Raw genomic sequence first — 15,899 nt, forward strand, 5'->3', positions numbered from 1 at the left:
GGAGATTTTTATAATTTTTAATACTATGCTATTTATCAAATTTCCCTTATATTTAGACTGAGCCCATGGAATATTCTACTTACCCTTCTTTTTTTCCCCTCAAAGTCTTAATTCTAATTTGTCCATGGGAGTAGGTTGCTAATGTTCTTCTGTCAAATTTTAGACTAAAAAAGGGATTTAAATTAACAATTTTAAGCCAGAAGTGGGATCATCGAGCACTGTGGACAGACACTGAGGTCCTTATTGACCTGCAGAAACTTAATCCAATATGAAATAGCAGAGCAAGGACCAGATGTTTGCTTTGAGGAAATGGATTATGCCACAACATTTCAGGGCAAACTTCTGCCTCACAGAATTATTATATTATTCCTAGAATGGTGACACAGCATTATATAAACACTAGTTTTCCCTGGTCTTTGTTCTTCCTTTTAGTGAGTGTCTATTTACAGTTGCTGTATATTCACTTATTATCCAAAGCCTGGGCATCCCTTTCCTCTGATCTTATAAGATGCCAACTCCATAAGTTTCCTAGGATACTATCCAGGACAAAATGCTGATTGAATCAAGGACAGAAGACAAACAAAAGATGTTTCTAAAAAACATAAAAAGCTTCGTAGTACTGAAATGTTTTACCTCCTGGGTCAAAGCTGTCATTTCAGTTCTGATCACTTTTAGTCTATAGAGGTGGATGAGCTGATTTTGAATCTTTGAAAGGTATTATACAGGCTTTGTAAAGCTTCACTAAGAGTTCTGCATAAGCTATAAAATACAAAGCAAAACAAAACAAAATGATAAGAGGATGACTCATGTTTCTCCATTCTGAGCTCAGTCTCATGGGAATCTAATTGTCTCCTGAATCTCTCTTAGTTTAGCTGGAGGACTTGGGACTTAAAGTTCCCCAGTACTAGCCCCTCAACAACTTAAAAAAAAAATAATCAGAACCAGGAATAGTTTACATCAAAGTACTCATGCATCAAGATTATGAACACAGACACTTAATTTCCCATGAATAGGGTTCCAGATAATTTACTAGTTTAAGAGAGTGAACCTGTGATAGTTTCAAGTATATATATATTTTTTCTCTTGGATCTTTGCTCAATTTTCTAAAGCCAAGTTTTTTTTCTTTCAAGTAAAGTCAGCATCTTCAAAAATCTGTCTGCCTTACATTGCCTGACAAAATTTAAAATCTCACTTGGAAAGATCCCCTACTCCCCCCCAGGATACCTACCTAATGAAAGCACAGATTCATCCAGATAAAGCAACAAAGGCCTGTAGGCTTGGGATCCACCTTTGTGTGTTTTACAATTGGTCACTATCTCAAGGTCTAGAGGGAGTATGAGACATGCAGTTATCTTTTGTTTTTCCTTTTGAATATTCGGTGGATGATATATCCAGTTCCCCTGAGGTCAAGTGAATGAAAGATCCAATACCGAGAACAGTGATAATGTTGTAACTCGGCAAACTTTCTGCAGTTGTTAGAGTATGGTCTTTTCATTGTGTCTGATCCCATTTGATCCAGTCAAGGACGGCATTATTTAAAGTGTGAGTTTTGAAGTTTAGACCAAACTGAGATAATACAGGCCCCAGATAATACAAGTTTACATGTGGTTTAGAAACTTTTGTAGTCGTCTTATTATGATAACCTTATGTTTTTTGTTTATTTTAGATGAAAGTATGAATTGTTCCATCCAAAAAAATTGATTTAAGATTAAACTTTAAGATCGCTTTTAGAGGGCTGTGGGTATAGCTCAGTGATAGAGAGTGCTTGCCTGGCATGTGTGAGGCCTTGGGCTCCATCCCCAGCACTGAAAAAAAAAAAAAAAAGATTGCTATTAGAAAATCAGGTTTAGCTGAACTCTGCTTCATTCATATTTATGAGCCAGGCAGGCGTCCTTAAAAAGGCTTTCAAAGTGCAAGTTCACATAAGTCTTTTGCGAAAGAGCAGCCTCTGCCAGCAGTGCCAGAGATCAAAGAAGAGATCTGGGAGTGAACTCATCAATGTGAAAATATTGAAGAACTAATTTGAGGGCTGTTTTGTTAAATGTCTGCTAGACATTCACCAGCATATCAGGATGCTATTAAACCCCATCTTCAGTAGTTGTTTCCTGGGATTATGTAAACGTGACTAATTCAAACATGCATTTAGTCATAAATACTGCAAAGGGCTTTTTCTTTTGAATAAACTTTTAATTAAAGTATAATGGACTTTCAAAAAGGCTTAGCTCATAAGTATATGTCTTAAGGAATTTTCACAAAATGAACACACTCGTGTAACTACTATTATGATTAAGAAAGAAACAGAGCAGCAACTCTGGAACTTCCTTGTTCCCTTTCTGAACACCACTCTCTCCCTCTTCCCCAGAGATAACTGCTATCGTGACTTCTGTCACCAATGATTAGTTCTGTCTATTTTGAACTATGTTTTCATGGAATCAGATAGTATTTATGCCTCTGTGTATTTGTGACATTCATTCACATAGTGGAAGTTTTGTTCATTTTTGTTCTGTGATAAGTGGATATAGAAATATACCACATTGAATAAATTTACTGCAATAGGTACTAATGCATTCCTTCAGCTGTGCAGGAGAATTCCTTATCTTCACCAGCACTTGGCAATACCACTCTTTCCCTCTAGGACTGAGGATATATGATGATCTCTCACTGTGGTCTTTTGGGTACCAGGGACTAAACCCGGGGGCACTCCACCACTGAGCCACATCCCCAGCCCTATTTTGTACTGAGTTGCTTGGCACCTCAAGTGTTGCTGAGGCTGGCTCTGAACTTGGGATTCTCCTGTCTCAGCCTCCCCCAGCCACTGGGTTTACAGGCGTGCACCACTGTACCTGGCTCTCACTGTGGTTTTAACATGCAATTTCCAGACCTTTAATGATGTTGAGCATTTCTATTCATTCACTAATTGTATGAAGTGCTTTTCAAAAGTTTGTCTTTTAAAAATGATTTGTAGAAATTTTAAAAATGTAAAGGCCATACAAAATTGGCAAATATCTTCTCCTAGACTTATGTAGATGAGGGTTTTAAAAGGAGACTGAAAATTCTCTGCATAGAAAATAGTATCATGGCCCCATCTTGATGCTTAAGAAAGGGACATTTTTAGATAGAACAAAGGGAGGGGGACTTGGGTCTTGTCCTCTTTAAATCTATCACAGCTTTCTTGAAGTGGAATTCCAAGAGTAGCAGGATATGCATCTCATGCACTTGTTGTGATCAGTCAGTGTTCATTTGATTATTCTTGCAAATTCATTCATTAATATGTATTAGTATGAAATGCTATCATCACACATAATGAGATTGTGCTTTGGGGCTAAGGATATAACTCAGTTGGTAAGAGTATTTGCCTTGTTTGCACAAGGCCCTTTTGTCTTTTGTTTGTTTTGTACCACAAAAACAAACAAACAAAAAACAAAAATAATATTGTGCTTTGGGTAAATAAATATTTGAATTCCTACCATGGGCTTGCATTGTGCAGGTCACTGGAGGCACAAAAATGGAGATGTCAGCATCCCCACACTCAGTGAACTTTCAGGGTACTCTTAGGCTGTTTTTGTGTCTATCATTCTATTTGATCACATAAGAATAGGGTGATCTTCAGCTGGTAAAATAAAAATAAAGTGTCCTGCTTCTCAAATATTTGATTCTCGTTTCGGCCCTGCCCTAATTCTCTAAAATAAATCTTTCATTTCCAAAATAAATCTTTGTCTCACTCTAATAGCCTCATTAATTAATACCTGGAGAAATTATCTTTTCTCAAAATGCACAATTTAAATAAGACATATAGGAACAAATTATATTTTTAAGGAAACTACAAATCATAAAATAGGAACACTTAGCCCCCTACTTTCTGTCTCAAATGGTGCTTCAGATACCCAGATCTTTTCATCTGTGGGCCAGCCATCTTCAACACCAGGCTTCTAAGGCTGGTGTTGAATTTGTCCACATTGAGCTAGCAGAAGGAGAAAAGAACGTGGAGGCTGTGAAGCTTGGGTTTTTAAAAAATTTTAAATTTGTTCTTTTTAGTTATACATGACAGCAGAATGTATCTTGACATACCATACATACACGGAGTATGACTTCCCATTCTTGCAGTTATACATGATGTGGAGTTACACTGGTTCTGTATTCATATGTGAACCTAGGAAAGTTGTGTCCAGTTCATTCTACTGTTTTTCCCATCCCTATCCCATTTCCTTCCTTTCCTTCCCTTTATTCTAATTCAATAAACTTCTATTCTTCCCTCTCCCTGGAATCTGGGAAATTTTTATAGCCAGATCTGAAAGGGGAGATCTGTTGGCTAGAACTCAGTCACATGGCCACAGCTCTTTGCAAGGGAGGGTGGGAAGCAGTTGGCTGTGTGAGGAGATGAGAGGGGGTGAGATGTTGACCACCTGGAAGGCTTTGCCCCAGGCTCAGTGATGGTTTGAATGTTTTTGTCTCTTTCAAAATTCATGTTGAGAGTTAATGCCCTCGGAAACTCAAGTGTTGCCAATGTGATAGGATGAAGTGGTGGGTCTTTAAAAGGTGATCAGACCAGGAAGGCTCCTTCCTCACTACTGGATAAGGCTTCATGCTGTGTTTGGCTAGCTTGTCTCCCCATCTTCTGCCCTGTGAGGACACACAAGAAGGCTCTCACAAACCAAATATGGGTGCTGCCTTGATCTTTGACTTCTCAGCCTCCAGAAGAGTAAGAGTAAATTTCCGTTCTTCGTAAATTACCCGGTCTCAGGTATTCTATTATAGCACCACAAAGTGGACCAAGACAGGCTTTATGATGACAGGGCATTTAAGATAGGTTTTGACAGAGATTGGGAGAGGAGGGTTAACTTGGAAATGAATGACATAAAGAAAGGACTAAGCAGTATATAACAACAACAAAATTCGAAATTCAGTTTGTTAGGAGCATTGTACACAGCAGGTCGTGTGGGAGAAAGTGAGGCTGAGACTGGGTCCATCCTAAAATCACATTTTTGGAGGTTTTGAAAGCCAGACTGAGGAGCTCTCTTCCAGCATGTTCTTTTGGTTATCAGGGCTCATTTTCCCTTGTAGGAAAATTGTGGGCCAGATTATTGTTCTTTTTTCTTCACCCCCTGACTTTTCCTGGGAAACGAGTCCCCATGTTTGACTCTAGCACACACAGAGAGGGGTTCAGACCCTCAGCAGGAGCAGTTTCATTTTGAGCTTTTCTACTGGAGGATTTTAGAGGCTCCAGGGACTTCCTGCTAGAAACCAGTCTATGCATGGTATCTGCCGAATGCTGTGTTTGGGTTGATTCCCAAATTCTGGAGAAGAGGGAGGGAGAGGAATTCCTTTCAGACCCTAGGACACAAATGAACACATACCCAGGATCCTGGAATTTCATTACCCATGTTATCTTAGACTGCAAAGCTGCAACTGAGGTTCAGAGTTATAAAAGTATGCCCTTAAAACTCCAGTCCCAGCCTGCGCCTAATGACCACCCAACAGTGATGAATTAGGAAGGGTGGGAACTGGGGAAATCCTTTCCCCTCCCTTCAGTCTTGCCAACTTGGCTCTGAACCTACAAGAATATTTTGGTCAGAGAATGTATGTCCCCACACCCTCTACCCTCTCTTTCACCCTCACCTCTGCCCCCACATTGGACATTCTTTTTGGTAATCATGTGTATCCACATTTGCTGAGTTAATTTGGACCCAGGTTTTTCTGTGCACTGTCCCTAGAAGGATTCTGTGGGATTTATTCCTCCTTTCTTGAGCTTATGATTGTAAATTTAAGGACTCTGAAAATTAACCTTTGCTCTACAGTCTGGGGACCGTTTCTTTCATTGGTCCCACCAGGATGTAAGCATGATTCTGTGTTTTTCTTAAACCATTGAAAAAGAGAGAAGATAGAATCTTTGAAGTAACACCTAACCCACTAAAAGGTTCTTCTTTTCAAAACAAACTTGCAAGAGGTTTAGCACACAATTTTTAAATCTTGAGCACTTTCCTTGTATTTGGGGTTTGTGGAAGGGAGGTATTCAGTTTCCTGGAGCAAAGGTTTCTAGGTACTTTTTTCCCTCTGTCTGGCCACAAACTAAACTTAAAGGAATTGTTCTTAGGTTGTGCCCTTTATCCTATGTGCCGCTTTTCTCCTCTTCTGCACCAAGACTCTCACTGATTTCCTTCCCTGACACACTCTGCCCTCATAGCCATCCAAGAATGAAGCCTTGCGGCTGGTGGACATTTGGTGTTTTTTTCTCTTTAAGTTGCTCACACATTGGGAAGATAAAACTCTTCAGACCAATGCCTGGGATATACCAGCTCATTCCCTAGCATGCTTTGTGATTCATCTCCCTCCTGAAACACTAAGACATTTGGAGAGAGAACACGGTTGATGTAACCTGAGCAGAAATTAAACAGGCTTTGGTCCAAGTTCTAGCATAGCCTCTTACCTCTGTGGGAACTTCAGCAAAATACTTGACTGCTCAGAGTCTCCGAGCCTGAATTTTGACAGCATAAATTGGTTTTTGGCTGTTTATGAATTTTATCATGATGTTATTGACTTTTTTTATTCCATGTTTGTGAGATTCAAATTGTTCCATGAAGCAAAGTTTTTTTCCCAATGAAATTTAGATGATTACATTATATATTACAAATTATTTGTCCTTTATTTGTTCTGTTTCAGTTATCAAAAATCACTTTTGATGATGATTCTTATAAAATATCAAGTAACATGACATACTGGGTTCCCTAGGAAACAGCTCTGAGAGAAATTTGCTTGCAGGAAATTTATTCCTTTCTACCTTCGAGATTAAAGTTGCCTTCAACATCAACATGGTTCATCAGATATTACTGTAACAGAATATCTGAGATAATCAACTTAAAAAAGGAAAGGTTCATTTTGGCTTTACAGTTTTCAGTTCATGGTTGGTTAGTCCCTGTTGCCTTTTGGGCCTGTGGAGAGTCAGTATATCATGATGGGAATGCATGCTGGAGGAAGCTGCCTACCTCATGGTGGCCAGGAATTGAAAAAGAAAGAGACCAGCATCTCCCAACGCTTTTGCAGGACGTGCCCCCACCTCTTTAAGGTATCAACACCTTACAGTAGCACCACACCAAGGACCAGTCTTTACCACATGGGCCTCTGGGAACATTTCAGATCCAAACTATAGCAAACACCTGTAGGACAGCGAGAAAGTCATGACTAAGTGTTCAGTGGATTTCTGGGGAGCTCTGGAGCCAAAATGGCCCTACAGAGTTGTATCAAGTTGGGCAAGAAGGCAAGGCCTTTGAACATTCCTCATTGACATAGGGATGGGAAAATGACCTTGGAAGAAACATTCTCTCTTTGGCAGAGATTGGGGGCCACATCTGTGAGCTGTCAGCTATCAACATTCCGAGGTGCTGGTGTAATGAGTAGTTCAGCACTAAAATGTGGAGAGAGCTGAAAGAGAGAGATTGTGTGTGTGTGTGTGTGTGTGTGTGCGTGCACGCGCGTGTGAATGCAAACGCGTGCATGTGTGTTGGCAAAGAGTCTGAGCACTCCACCACAGCATCCACTACACGCCATTGGTAATTCCTACTTCAAAGGACATGGGTACATTTATCTTTAGTAGATAGTGTCATATAATATTCCAATATGTTTATATCCAAATATCATCTTAATTAACTTAATTTAGATTCTGATATCCCTAAGGAGACACTTACCAAAAAGAAGGATTTAAAAAAGGAAATCAAATGTGAGAATATTTTATATCTTAACCTATTTTGTATTGTAGAGAAAAAAACATGAATGATTGGAATAAGCCATTTATCATTTTCTAAATTACAGCTTGACATCCTGAAAACTATCAATGCTGACCAAGCTGTTCTGAAATCTAGTTATGGAACCAGTAGATCTTAAAACCTACCTACCATGCTGAGAAAAGAAAGAAAATGAGGTGTGTGAATTGAATTTCAAATTCCATTTTTCAGAGTGGCCAAATCAATGAAGATCCCTGTATATGAGACCCCAGCTGGATGGAGATTCTTCTCAAATCTGATGGACTCGGGACGGTGCTCTCTGTGTGGAGAGGAGAGCTTTGGCACTGGTAGGTTTGGTTGGGTTGAAGTAACTGGGGGTGGGGCCTGCAGCTCTGTGAGCCCGGTTTGGAAACCTGTGAACCTTCTATGAATCAAAGTCTGGAGGAAGAACTACTTAGAGGGGAAAAAAATCAGACAGTACAATGTATGCTCTAATACCCACTATGTTCTTTTTAAACATTTCTCTTTAAAATTTTTTCTATTATGGAATTAAAAAAATAAATTCCTATGTGCCTATTACCCAGTTTCAACTATCATCAACTCATGGTCAGTCTTGCTTTATCTCTATCCTCATCCACAAAGGGAGCCCACCTCCCTGATTATTGCAAAGCAATCCCTATGCCTTATTATGCTGTCCATGAGTATATTAATGTGGATCTTTAAATATAAGGGCTCTTCAGAAAAAACACATAATGTCAGTATCATTATCACACTTAAATTTGTGTAAGAAAATTTTCTCTTTTTAGTACTTTAAAGATGTCATACCATTGTCTTCTGGCTTGCATAGTTTCCAGTAAGTATGATATAAACCTTATCTTTATTCTTCTGTATAAAGTACTGCTCTAGTTCCCCTTCTATGTCTGTTTTTATTTTTTTATTTTCAACATGTAATTAAAAAACTTTTTTAATTGGTTATACATGACAGCAGACTGCATTTATGCACTTGGATATATCATACATCATGCGATGTATTTATAATTTCTCATTTTTTCTGAGTGTACATGTTGTAGAATCACATTGGTCGTGCAGTCACATATATACATAAAGCAATAATGTAGGTTTCAGTCTACTATCCTTCCTATCCTCACCATCCCTCCCCTCTCCTCCCTCACTTCCCTCCACCTAACCTAAGGTAACTCTATTCTTCTCTAGTGCCCCCCACTTCACCATGTGCGTACGCGCGCTTCACCCTGCTTGACGCTCTCCTGAATTCTTGAGTTGTCATTTATAAATTTTAGAAAATGTTCAGCCATTGTATTTTCAAATATTCCGCCTTATTCTTTCTCTCTTTTCCTTCTCAGACTCCTGTTACACAATATGTCATATAATTTGTGACCATAGACATTACATTGGAACTCTTGCGTGCACTGATCTGATTTTTTTGGGGGGGGATTTCACTTTAGGTAATTTCCACTGGTATATTTTTAAATTCACTGATTCTTATTGTATTCAATGTGCTGATGGGTCTATTGAACAATATCATCTGTGATATTATTTTATTTCTAGAATTTCTCTTTAATTTTTTCAAATAGTTTTAATCTCTCTATTGAAAGTAGAGCCATATATTTGTATATGTTGTTTGTCTTTTCCATTGTTTTATTTAACTTAAACATGATTATTTTACACACTCTCTCTGATAGTTCCAGTATATATTTCATCTCTGACTCACTCTGGTTCTGTTGATTACTTTATCTCTTGATAAACATTTGTTTTTTCTGACTTTTTGTGCTTCTCATAATTTTTTATTAAATGCTGGATAGTATGTGGATAAGAACAGTAGATACATATGCAGGTAAAGAGTACTTATGCCTAGACATGGGCATACCTTTTCTTTTGGGGTATTAGTGTGGAAGGTTAAGTTAATCTAGTCAGGAGCTGAGCTGGGTTTGGGTTTTATTGTTTCTGTTATAAACATTATCAAACTGTAGGCTTAAAATTCCTCCAGAAGTGGAATATTTTACTGTATAATAAAACTGGGGACCATGTGCTGCAGAGATTTTTTAGACATTCCAATTTCATCCTCAAATTACAGCAGTGACTGCATCACTATAACACAAAATAGTGCTCTGTCACCGGCCTCTTGAGCTTTCTGCACTGGCAGCAACTTCTGCTTAGTATTGCTGTAGGATTCTGAGCCCAAGAAGTTTTCCTAACCTTCCCTCTAGGGACAGATAGTTTTTTCTGTCCTTCATCCAGCAGCCTGGACTCTTGGGATGAGAGGTTTTCAGCCAGGGACTTGAAGCTTTTGTTTCACATGAGAAAAGGGTTGGGGAAGTAGTCAGGCTTGATGTTTGTCTTCCAGCACCAGCTGGTCATCTCCTACTGCCTAATGCTTGCACCAACAAGTCTCCCTTCCTGTTCCTGATCTTTATTGAGAACACTCAGTGGAGGTCGGTGGGAATGAACTTGAAAGTGTTTCCCTCATTTCTGGGACTTCAAATGATTTAAGCTAGTGTAATTGGCTACACTTGACCTTTACACATTCTTACTCGATTTCTTATTGTCTTCTTGTTATGGTGACCTCCTCGTTCTCCTGTGCTCTGCCAAAGGTGAGATGGTTTTTGTGGAATGGCTTGTCACTTTTTAGAATTTGCCTTTAGAATTTATTGCCTTGTGATGTTAGATCTCTGATGAGTTTCTGTAGATTTCCTGGTCTTCTCTTGTTGCTAGGATTGCAAAACTATCTCTTGCAAATTTCTGTATTCAAAACAGAGTATAGAAATGGAATTGCAAATGTAATTTCTTATTTTTTCCATTTTCTTTCTCCTCTAACCTCCAACAGTTTGTTGCTATTAGGAACCAAAAGATCTTACTGTGTAAGTGGTTAATATGTCTGTTTAAGTCTTTCTCAATTTGCATTTCTCCATTATATGTTTTCTCCTTCTAAATTATTCACTGAAGAAACTGGGTTACATGTCCTAAAGAGCTTTTCAATAACTTAGATTTTTGATGTTTCTATCTTCATTTTCCTTTCTAATTCATTTAGTGCTTATGTAAAGAGAAAACATTAATAAACTACTAATATTTTTCCCCAGTTAGTACATTTTTATTATAGTAGTTTATTTCCCCAAAATTCCACTTGGATGTTTTTTTTTTCAAGGTATACAGCCATATAATCCATGACCAAAATTTTTTTTGTATTTTTAAATTTTTATCTTTTATTTTATATTCTTGTTATATAGCTATCACCTTGAAAATAATATTAAATACTAACTGTGATAGTTCATAATTTAAATGAAAATGGATTTTGTATTTTGCCATCTATTTTAGTCATTGATTTCAAATTGGAGCAATATCAGATTCATGCAGCTTAGCTTTTCTATTCCTTTTTTACTGAGAACCTTATTAGAAATAGCTGTTAGTTTATCATGTGCCTTGTTTGATTTAGTGACATATTAATATATTTTTTCCTTTGATTATGTGAGTGTAATGAAATAAGATCAGTTTTCTGTTATCAAACCATACTTGAATTCCTGAGAACAAATCCTCTTGGGTTGTGCGAAAACAAAGAGAGATTTTCAGCCAGGGACTTGAAGCTTTTGTTTCACGTGAGGGAAGGGTTGGGGAAGTAGTCAGCTTAAAACCACTTTGAGCAGTCAGAATGATAGTGTTTCCAGCCATATTGGACTTCATGAAGGAACTCATGGGATATTTTCTACTCTTACCAAAATCAATTAAACCTTAGCAACATTACCATTAACAGTCCAGCAGAGACTGCATGCCTCCTTGTTTCCTTGGACAAAAAGAGACCACATAAAGCTCTCCAAGTACCACTGTCTGAGCTCAGAATGTGCAGATGGCAGCTCTGCTTCAGACAGCTGAAGTTGCTAAGACCTTTTTCTGTTAAGGCCTAAGAAATAGAACAAGTTCCTTCTTCCTTGGTGTACTGAGTGCTTATACCAGAAACCATAACTCAAAAACTCAAAAATTATAAATTGTATACTGTAATTCTGATCACTGGTTAGTATAATAGCACAAACCTAGCAACTGGGGTGATAACCAGGTTATCCTTTCCTCTCTGTCTTTTATAAGCCTTTATTGAGTGCTTAAAAAATATCACGTACTTTTTAATCTCTTCAGTTAAGGGGGTAAAATATTACATGTGCAAACTATGTTATACCCTTAGGAGTAAATATTTGCTTACTTCAATAGTAATAAATAGACATTTATTTAGTGTTTCCAGCTTATGAGGTACTGTATTGGATAGTGTGGAGGATACAAAGTGAAGATCACACCCTTAAGAATAATAAGAAAGATGCACAGATGACTGGTCTACAAAGCAGAAAGTTTAAAGTGCCACAATAGGAAAGTACAAAATATGCTATGGGAGATAAGAAAAGGAGAAAGTCCTTTTAGACTAGGGGTTTAAAGAAGATTTCATGAAACAAATGGAAGTTAAGTGAATGCCTTAGGAATGGAGAGCATTCATACACACATAAGGCCCTGCCTGATAGAGTGATGTCAAGAAAGGAGGTGGGCTTCTGGGTGCAGGAGTGGGAGGCTGAGGCAGGAGGATCATGAGTTCAAAGCCAGCCTCAACAACTTAGAGAGGCCCTAAGTAACTCAGCAAGATCCTGTCTCTAAATAAAATATAAAAAAGGGCTGGGGTCATGACTCAGTTGTTAAGCCCCCCGGGGTTCAATACCTGTACCAAAAAAAGAAAAAGAAAAAGAAAGAAGGTGGGATGGGCATGGTGGTGCATGCCTGAAATCCCAGCAACTCAGGAGGCTGAGGCAGGAAGATCACAAGTTCAAAGTGAGCCCCAGTACCACCCTCCCCACCAAAAAAGAGGTGGGAGAACAGGACATGTGTTGTAAACGGCCAGTTGCTTGATTTTCTAGGGTAATGTTTTTTCAAAGATGGATTGAGATTCCTCTGGGAGGGGTCAATATAATATCATGAACTGCTTTAAGAAATAGTTACTATCAGAGGGCATTGCATTTAGCAAAAATATTGTTTGCAAATTTTATTGTGTATATAATCCATATACACACACACACACGTGTGTGTATGTATGTAGATAGCAGGTCTTTTGGCAAATGTGTTTATTGTAGGTCATGGTCAAGAAGACTAAAGATGATGGGTCTACAGCAGGGATCAGCAAACTTTTTCCATGAAAGGATAGATAGTCTAAAGATATATTAGACTTTATGGGACAGAGGCCTCCTATGGTCTCTGTCATAATTATTCAGCAATACCATGAGAACACCAAAGCCCCCATAGACAATACACAGACACATGACCATGGCTGTGTTCCGATGAATCAGTAGTCCTCAAAATACCCACAAGTCCAGATTTGGTTCAAGGGCTAAAGTTTGCTAACCTTGATGTGTAGGGTGGGGTAGTAGAAAGAGTATCAAGAAGCAGGAAAAGCTGGAAAGATAGTGAGGGGGAGGATTTTGAAGCCCTTTGTCTGTGTGGCGCAGACACTGACCCCAGCTCAACTAGAAGTAGGCACCCCCTGCACAGAAGGAAGGTTGTGTCGCAGACACTTCTCAACTGGCGTCGCTTTCAAGAAGTTATACTGATTGCAGTCCAAGCTGGACTGGAAGGGAGGTTTGAAAGCCTCTTACTTGTATAGTTGTCTATCATTTTTCCTTTCAAGGAGCACAAGAGATTTTTCTGTGTATTTGGCTTTAAAAGTATTACCTCCTTTGCCATTTGGCAGGTGAAAGTAACTGTAGCCTAGTTTGATAGATGATGCCTCTGAGCCCAAGGCATAGTTCAGTGACTCTCCCAGGGTGTCCAAGCCTGGGAAAGGCCTGCACGTGCTTAAATTACAGCAGAACTTAAAGACAGGTCTCCTGCCCTGCAACGTGTGGTGCTTCCCACAGCACTGATCAGTCTTTCTGAAGAAAGCAGTGACAATGTCCATCTCTCCAACACTCAGCAGTACATGACAACTCTGGAGCCTGAAGGAACTGGACTCCTCAGTCTCAGCAAGAGAAATGGCTTCATTGGGTCCTTGCACTGAGCTTCCTTCAATGCCAAATCCTGGACAGGCTCTGAGCTGGCTGTGTCAAAATCACAGGGAAGCTTGTTAAGGTACAGATTTTCTACCCTACCCCAACTTTGATTCCCTGCAGGGGTGGGACTGCGAATCTGCATTTTAAATAAGTGTCTCCAAGTACTTCTGAGGTTCAGCCAGAAACAGGAAACATGGCTCAAGTGAAAACCAGTATTTTTGCTTTTCAGTGGGATTGTAGCAGGAGTGTGCATGGGGTGCCATACCAGGTTTGACCTGGGCAGGACGGAGGCACAGGAATTGGAGGCTGAAGTCTCATTCAGGACCCTTGCCGCCTACTCTTGGTCCAGCCAGATGGCCTCTCTGACCCTCATTTCCAACTTGTAAAAGTCGGCCGATCACAGGGGCTCTCTGTCTTAGGATGTTTTCAGAATCAAAGGAGCTAACTGTAAGGGAAATGGAGAGATGGGAAAGTATCTAGCCCCAAGACTGGGATGGAAGCTTCTAAAATATAACCAAGCTTTCCACGTGGAGGCGTTTTCCAGCATCCTTGGGGCACCGAGCTGTGTACCAACCAGAAACGCACAGTTTAGTGCCAAGAAAGCTTCAAAATGTGAATCTTCCTCAGGCTTAGGAACACCAAGCCTTTGCCCAGGGCCAGGTCCAGGAGCAGTGAGATATCTCCTGAGTGGAAATATCCCCTGGCAGCATCGTGAACTCCCATCGTGTGCGCCAAGGCAACAGGCTGGTAGCAGGATCACGCTTCTCTCCTATGGAAAGCTCCAGGTCCTAGACAGTAGGAAACTTTTGTTCATTGTACTATTAAGGAACCAAGGTCATTTAAGAAGCTAAGAGATCTTTTGTGCTAGTACCAGGTATTCACCCACTTCCTGGGACGGGCCTTGGAAAACTGCTTTATAGAAGGAAAGGAAAAGGCTTTGTAAATCATCAAATTTAAATAGAAGACTGCTCATCTAAGTGGCATTCTGGTTCCAATTTTAAAAGAATCTGGACTTGTTCCCATATACAGAGAGGATGTACTAAAATACTAAAATTAAGATCCAAAAAAACAAAAACTTTTTTCTTTTGCATTTTTTGAAAATGTTCCATTGGTTTCATTGCTGACATCAGTTTTGTAAGAAGTGATACCATTTGGGGAGTATATGAATTGTCATAGACCAGAGCTTGTCCCTTTACAGGTAACTCTGAGGAATTGTTCTTTTGGTGAAAGATTGGAAGATCTCCAAATTTGGCCACCATCTTCTGAAGTGCTACAATACTTAATATATATTTTGAGCAAACTAATGTCAATAGCCCTACAAGTCTGCCAAATAAATCAGGCAATGAAAAAAATGTTTATTGTTTTCCAAGAAAGTATTCAAGATTTTATTTAAATGAGCCATCTAGTTTATGCTTTTGTATACAATTTTTTTTTCTTTCTAAAAGTTTGAAATTGCATCTAGGTCTCCTGACACTAACAACCATTTCATAATTATCACAACAAATATTTTCACTGTGAGTTCTTGAGTATTGCATGGTGCTCTTAAATTGGCTGTTTTAATGTCTGCTCAGGTTTTAGCACAATAGAAAGAGGCACAGAGTATGTATGTATTCATGTCATAGGAAGTCTTGAGTACCTTTCTAAATTTTTAATATCTGCTGGATTCTTTTGCTCACTGTGCAGATATTGTAAATACCCTGAGAACAGGGACCATGTGTCTTCATTCATTCTCTCTCTTGGTATATGGGTAGATCCTAAGTATGCATTTGTAGGATAGATGGAAAGAAAAAAGAAGAGAGGAAGAATTACGTTTTAATATTTCTTTCTTATAAAAATAAGTTATATTTTTATTCTCAAGTGGAAGTGTTCCTGAAAATCTGGGCATTTTAGTATCCTAAGATTTAGGAGGACTCATAATAGCAAAATCACACAAATATAGGCATGTTTTAAGGGGATGGAGAGGGATGTTAGGGATTATGATAAAATCAGAATTATGTAAAATTTGAAAAGAAAGTTTTGATATTTTCAATCATCCTATAGCTATCAGCACAAATTAACAGCTGACAAAATGCTTCTAGAGAGATCTCTTCTCTCAAAACCAGTGTTAATGGATATATTTTCAAAGTATTTGTAATTTGTGGTTTTACCATGTTCATGG

At 38.8% G+C, this 15,899-nt stretch overlaps 1 protein-coding gene across 1 annotated transcript in view; it reads left to right on the forward strand.

The window, feature by feature from the left end:
- The window catches only part of Pgm5 (phosphoglucomutase 5), a 164,638-nt gene that overhangs the window by 87,911 nt on the left and 60,828 nt on the right, over nt 1-15,899 (forward strand). Inside the window, exon 7 of the mRNA XM_076846040.2 lies at nt 7,947-8,062. Within this exon, the coding sequence (XP_076702155.1) occupies nt 7,947-8,062 (116 nt within the window). The remainder of the gene's footprint in view (nt 1-7,946; nt 8,063-15,899) is intronic.

Source organism: Callospermophilus lateralis, chromosome 2 (assembly GCF_048772815.1).
Source record: "Callospermophilus lateralis isolate mCalLat2 chromosome 2, mCalLat2.hap1, whole genome shotgun sequence".
Classification (NCBI taxonomy): Eukaryota; Metazoa; Chordata; class Mammalia; order Rodentia; family Sciuridae; genus Callospermophilus; species Callospermophilus lateralis.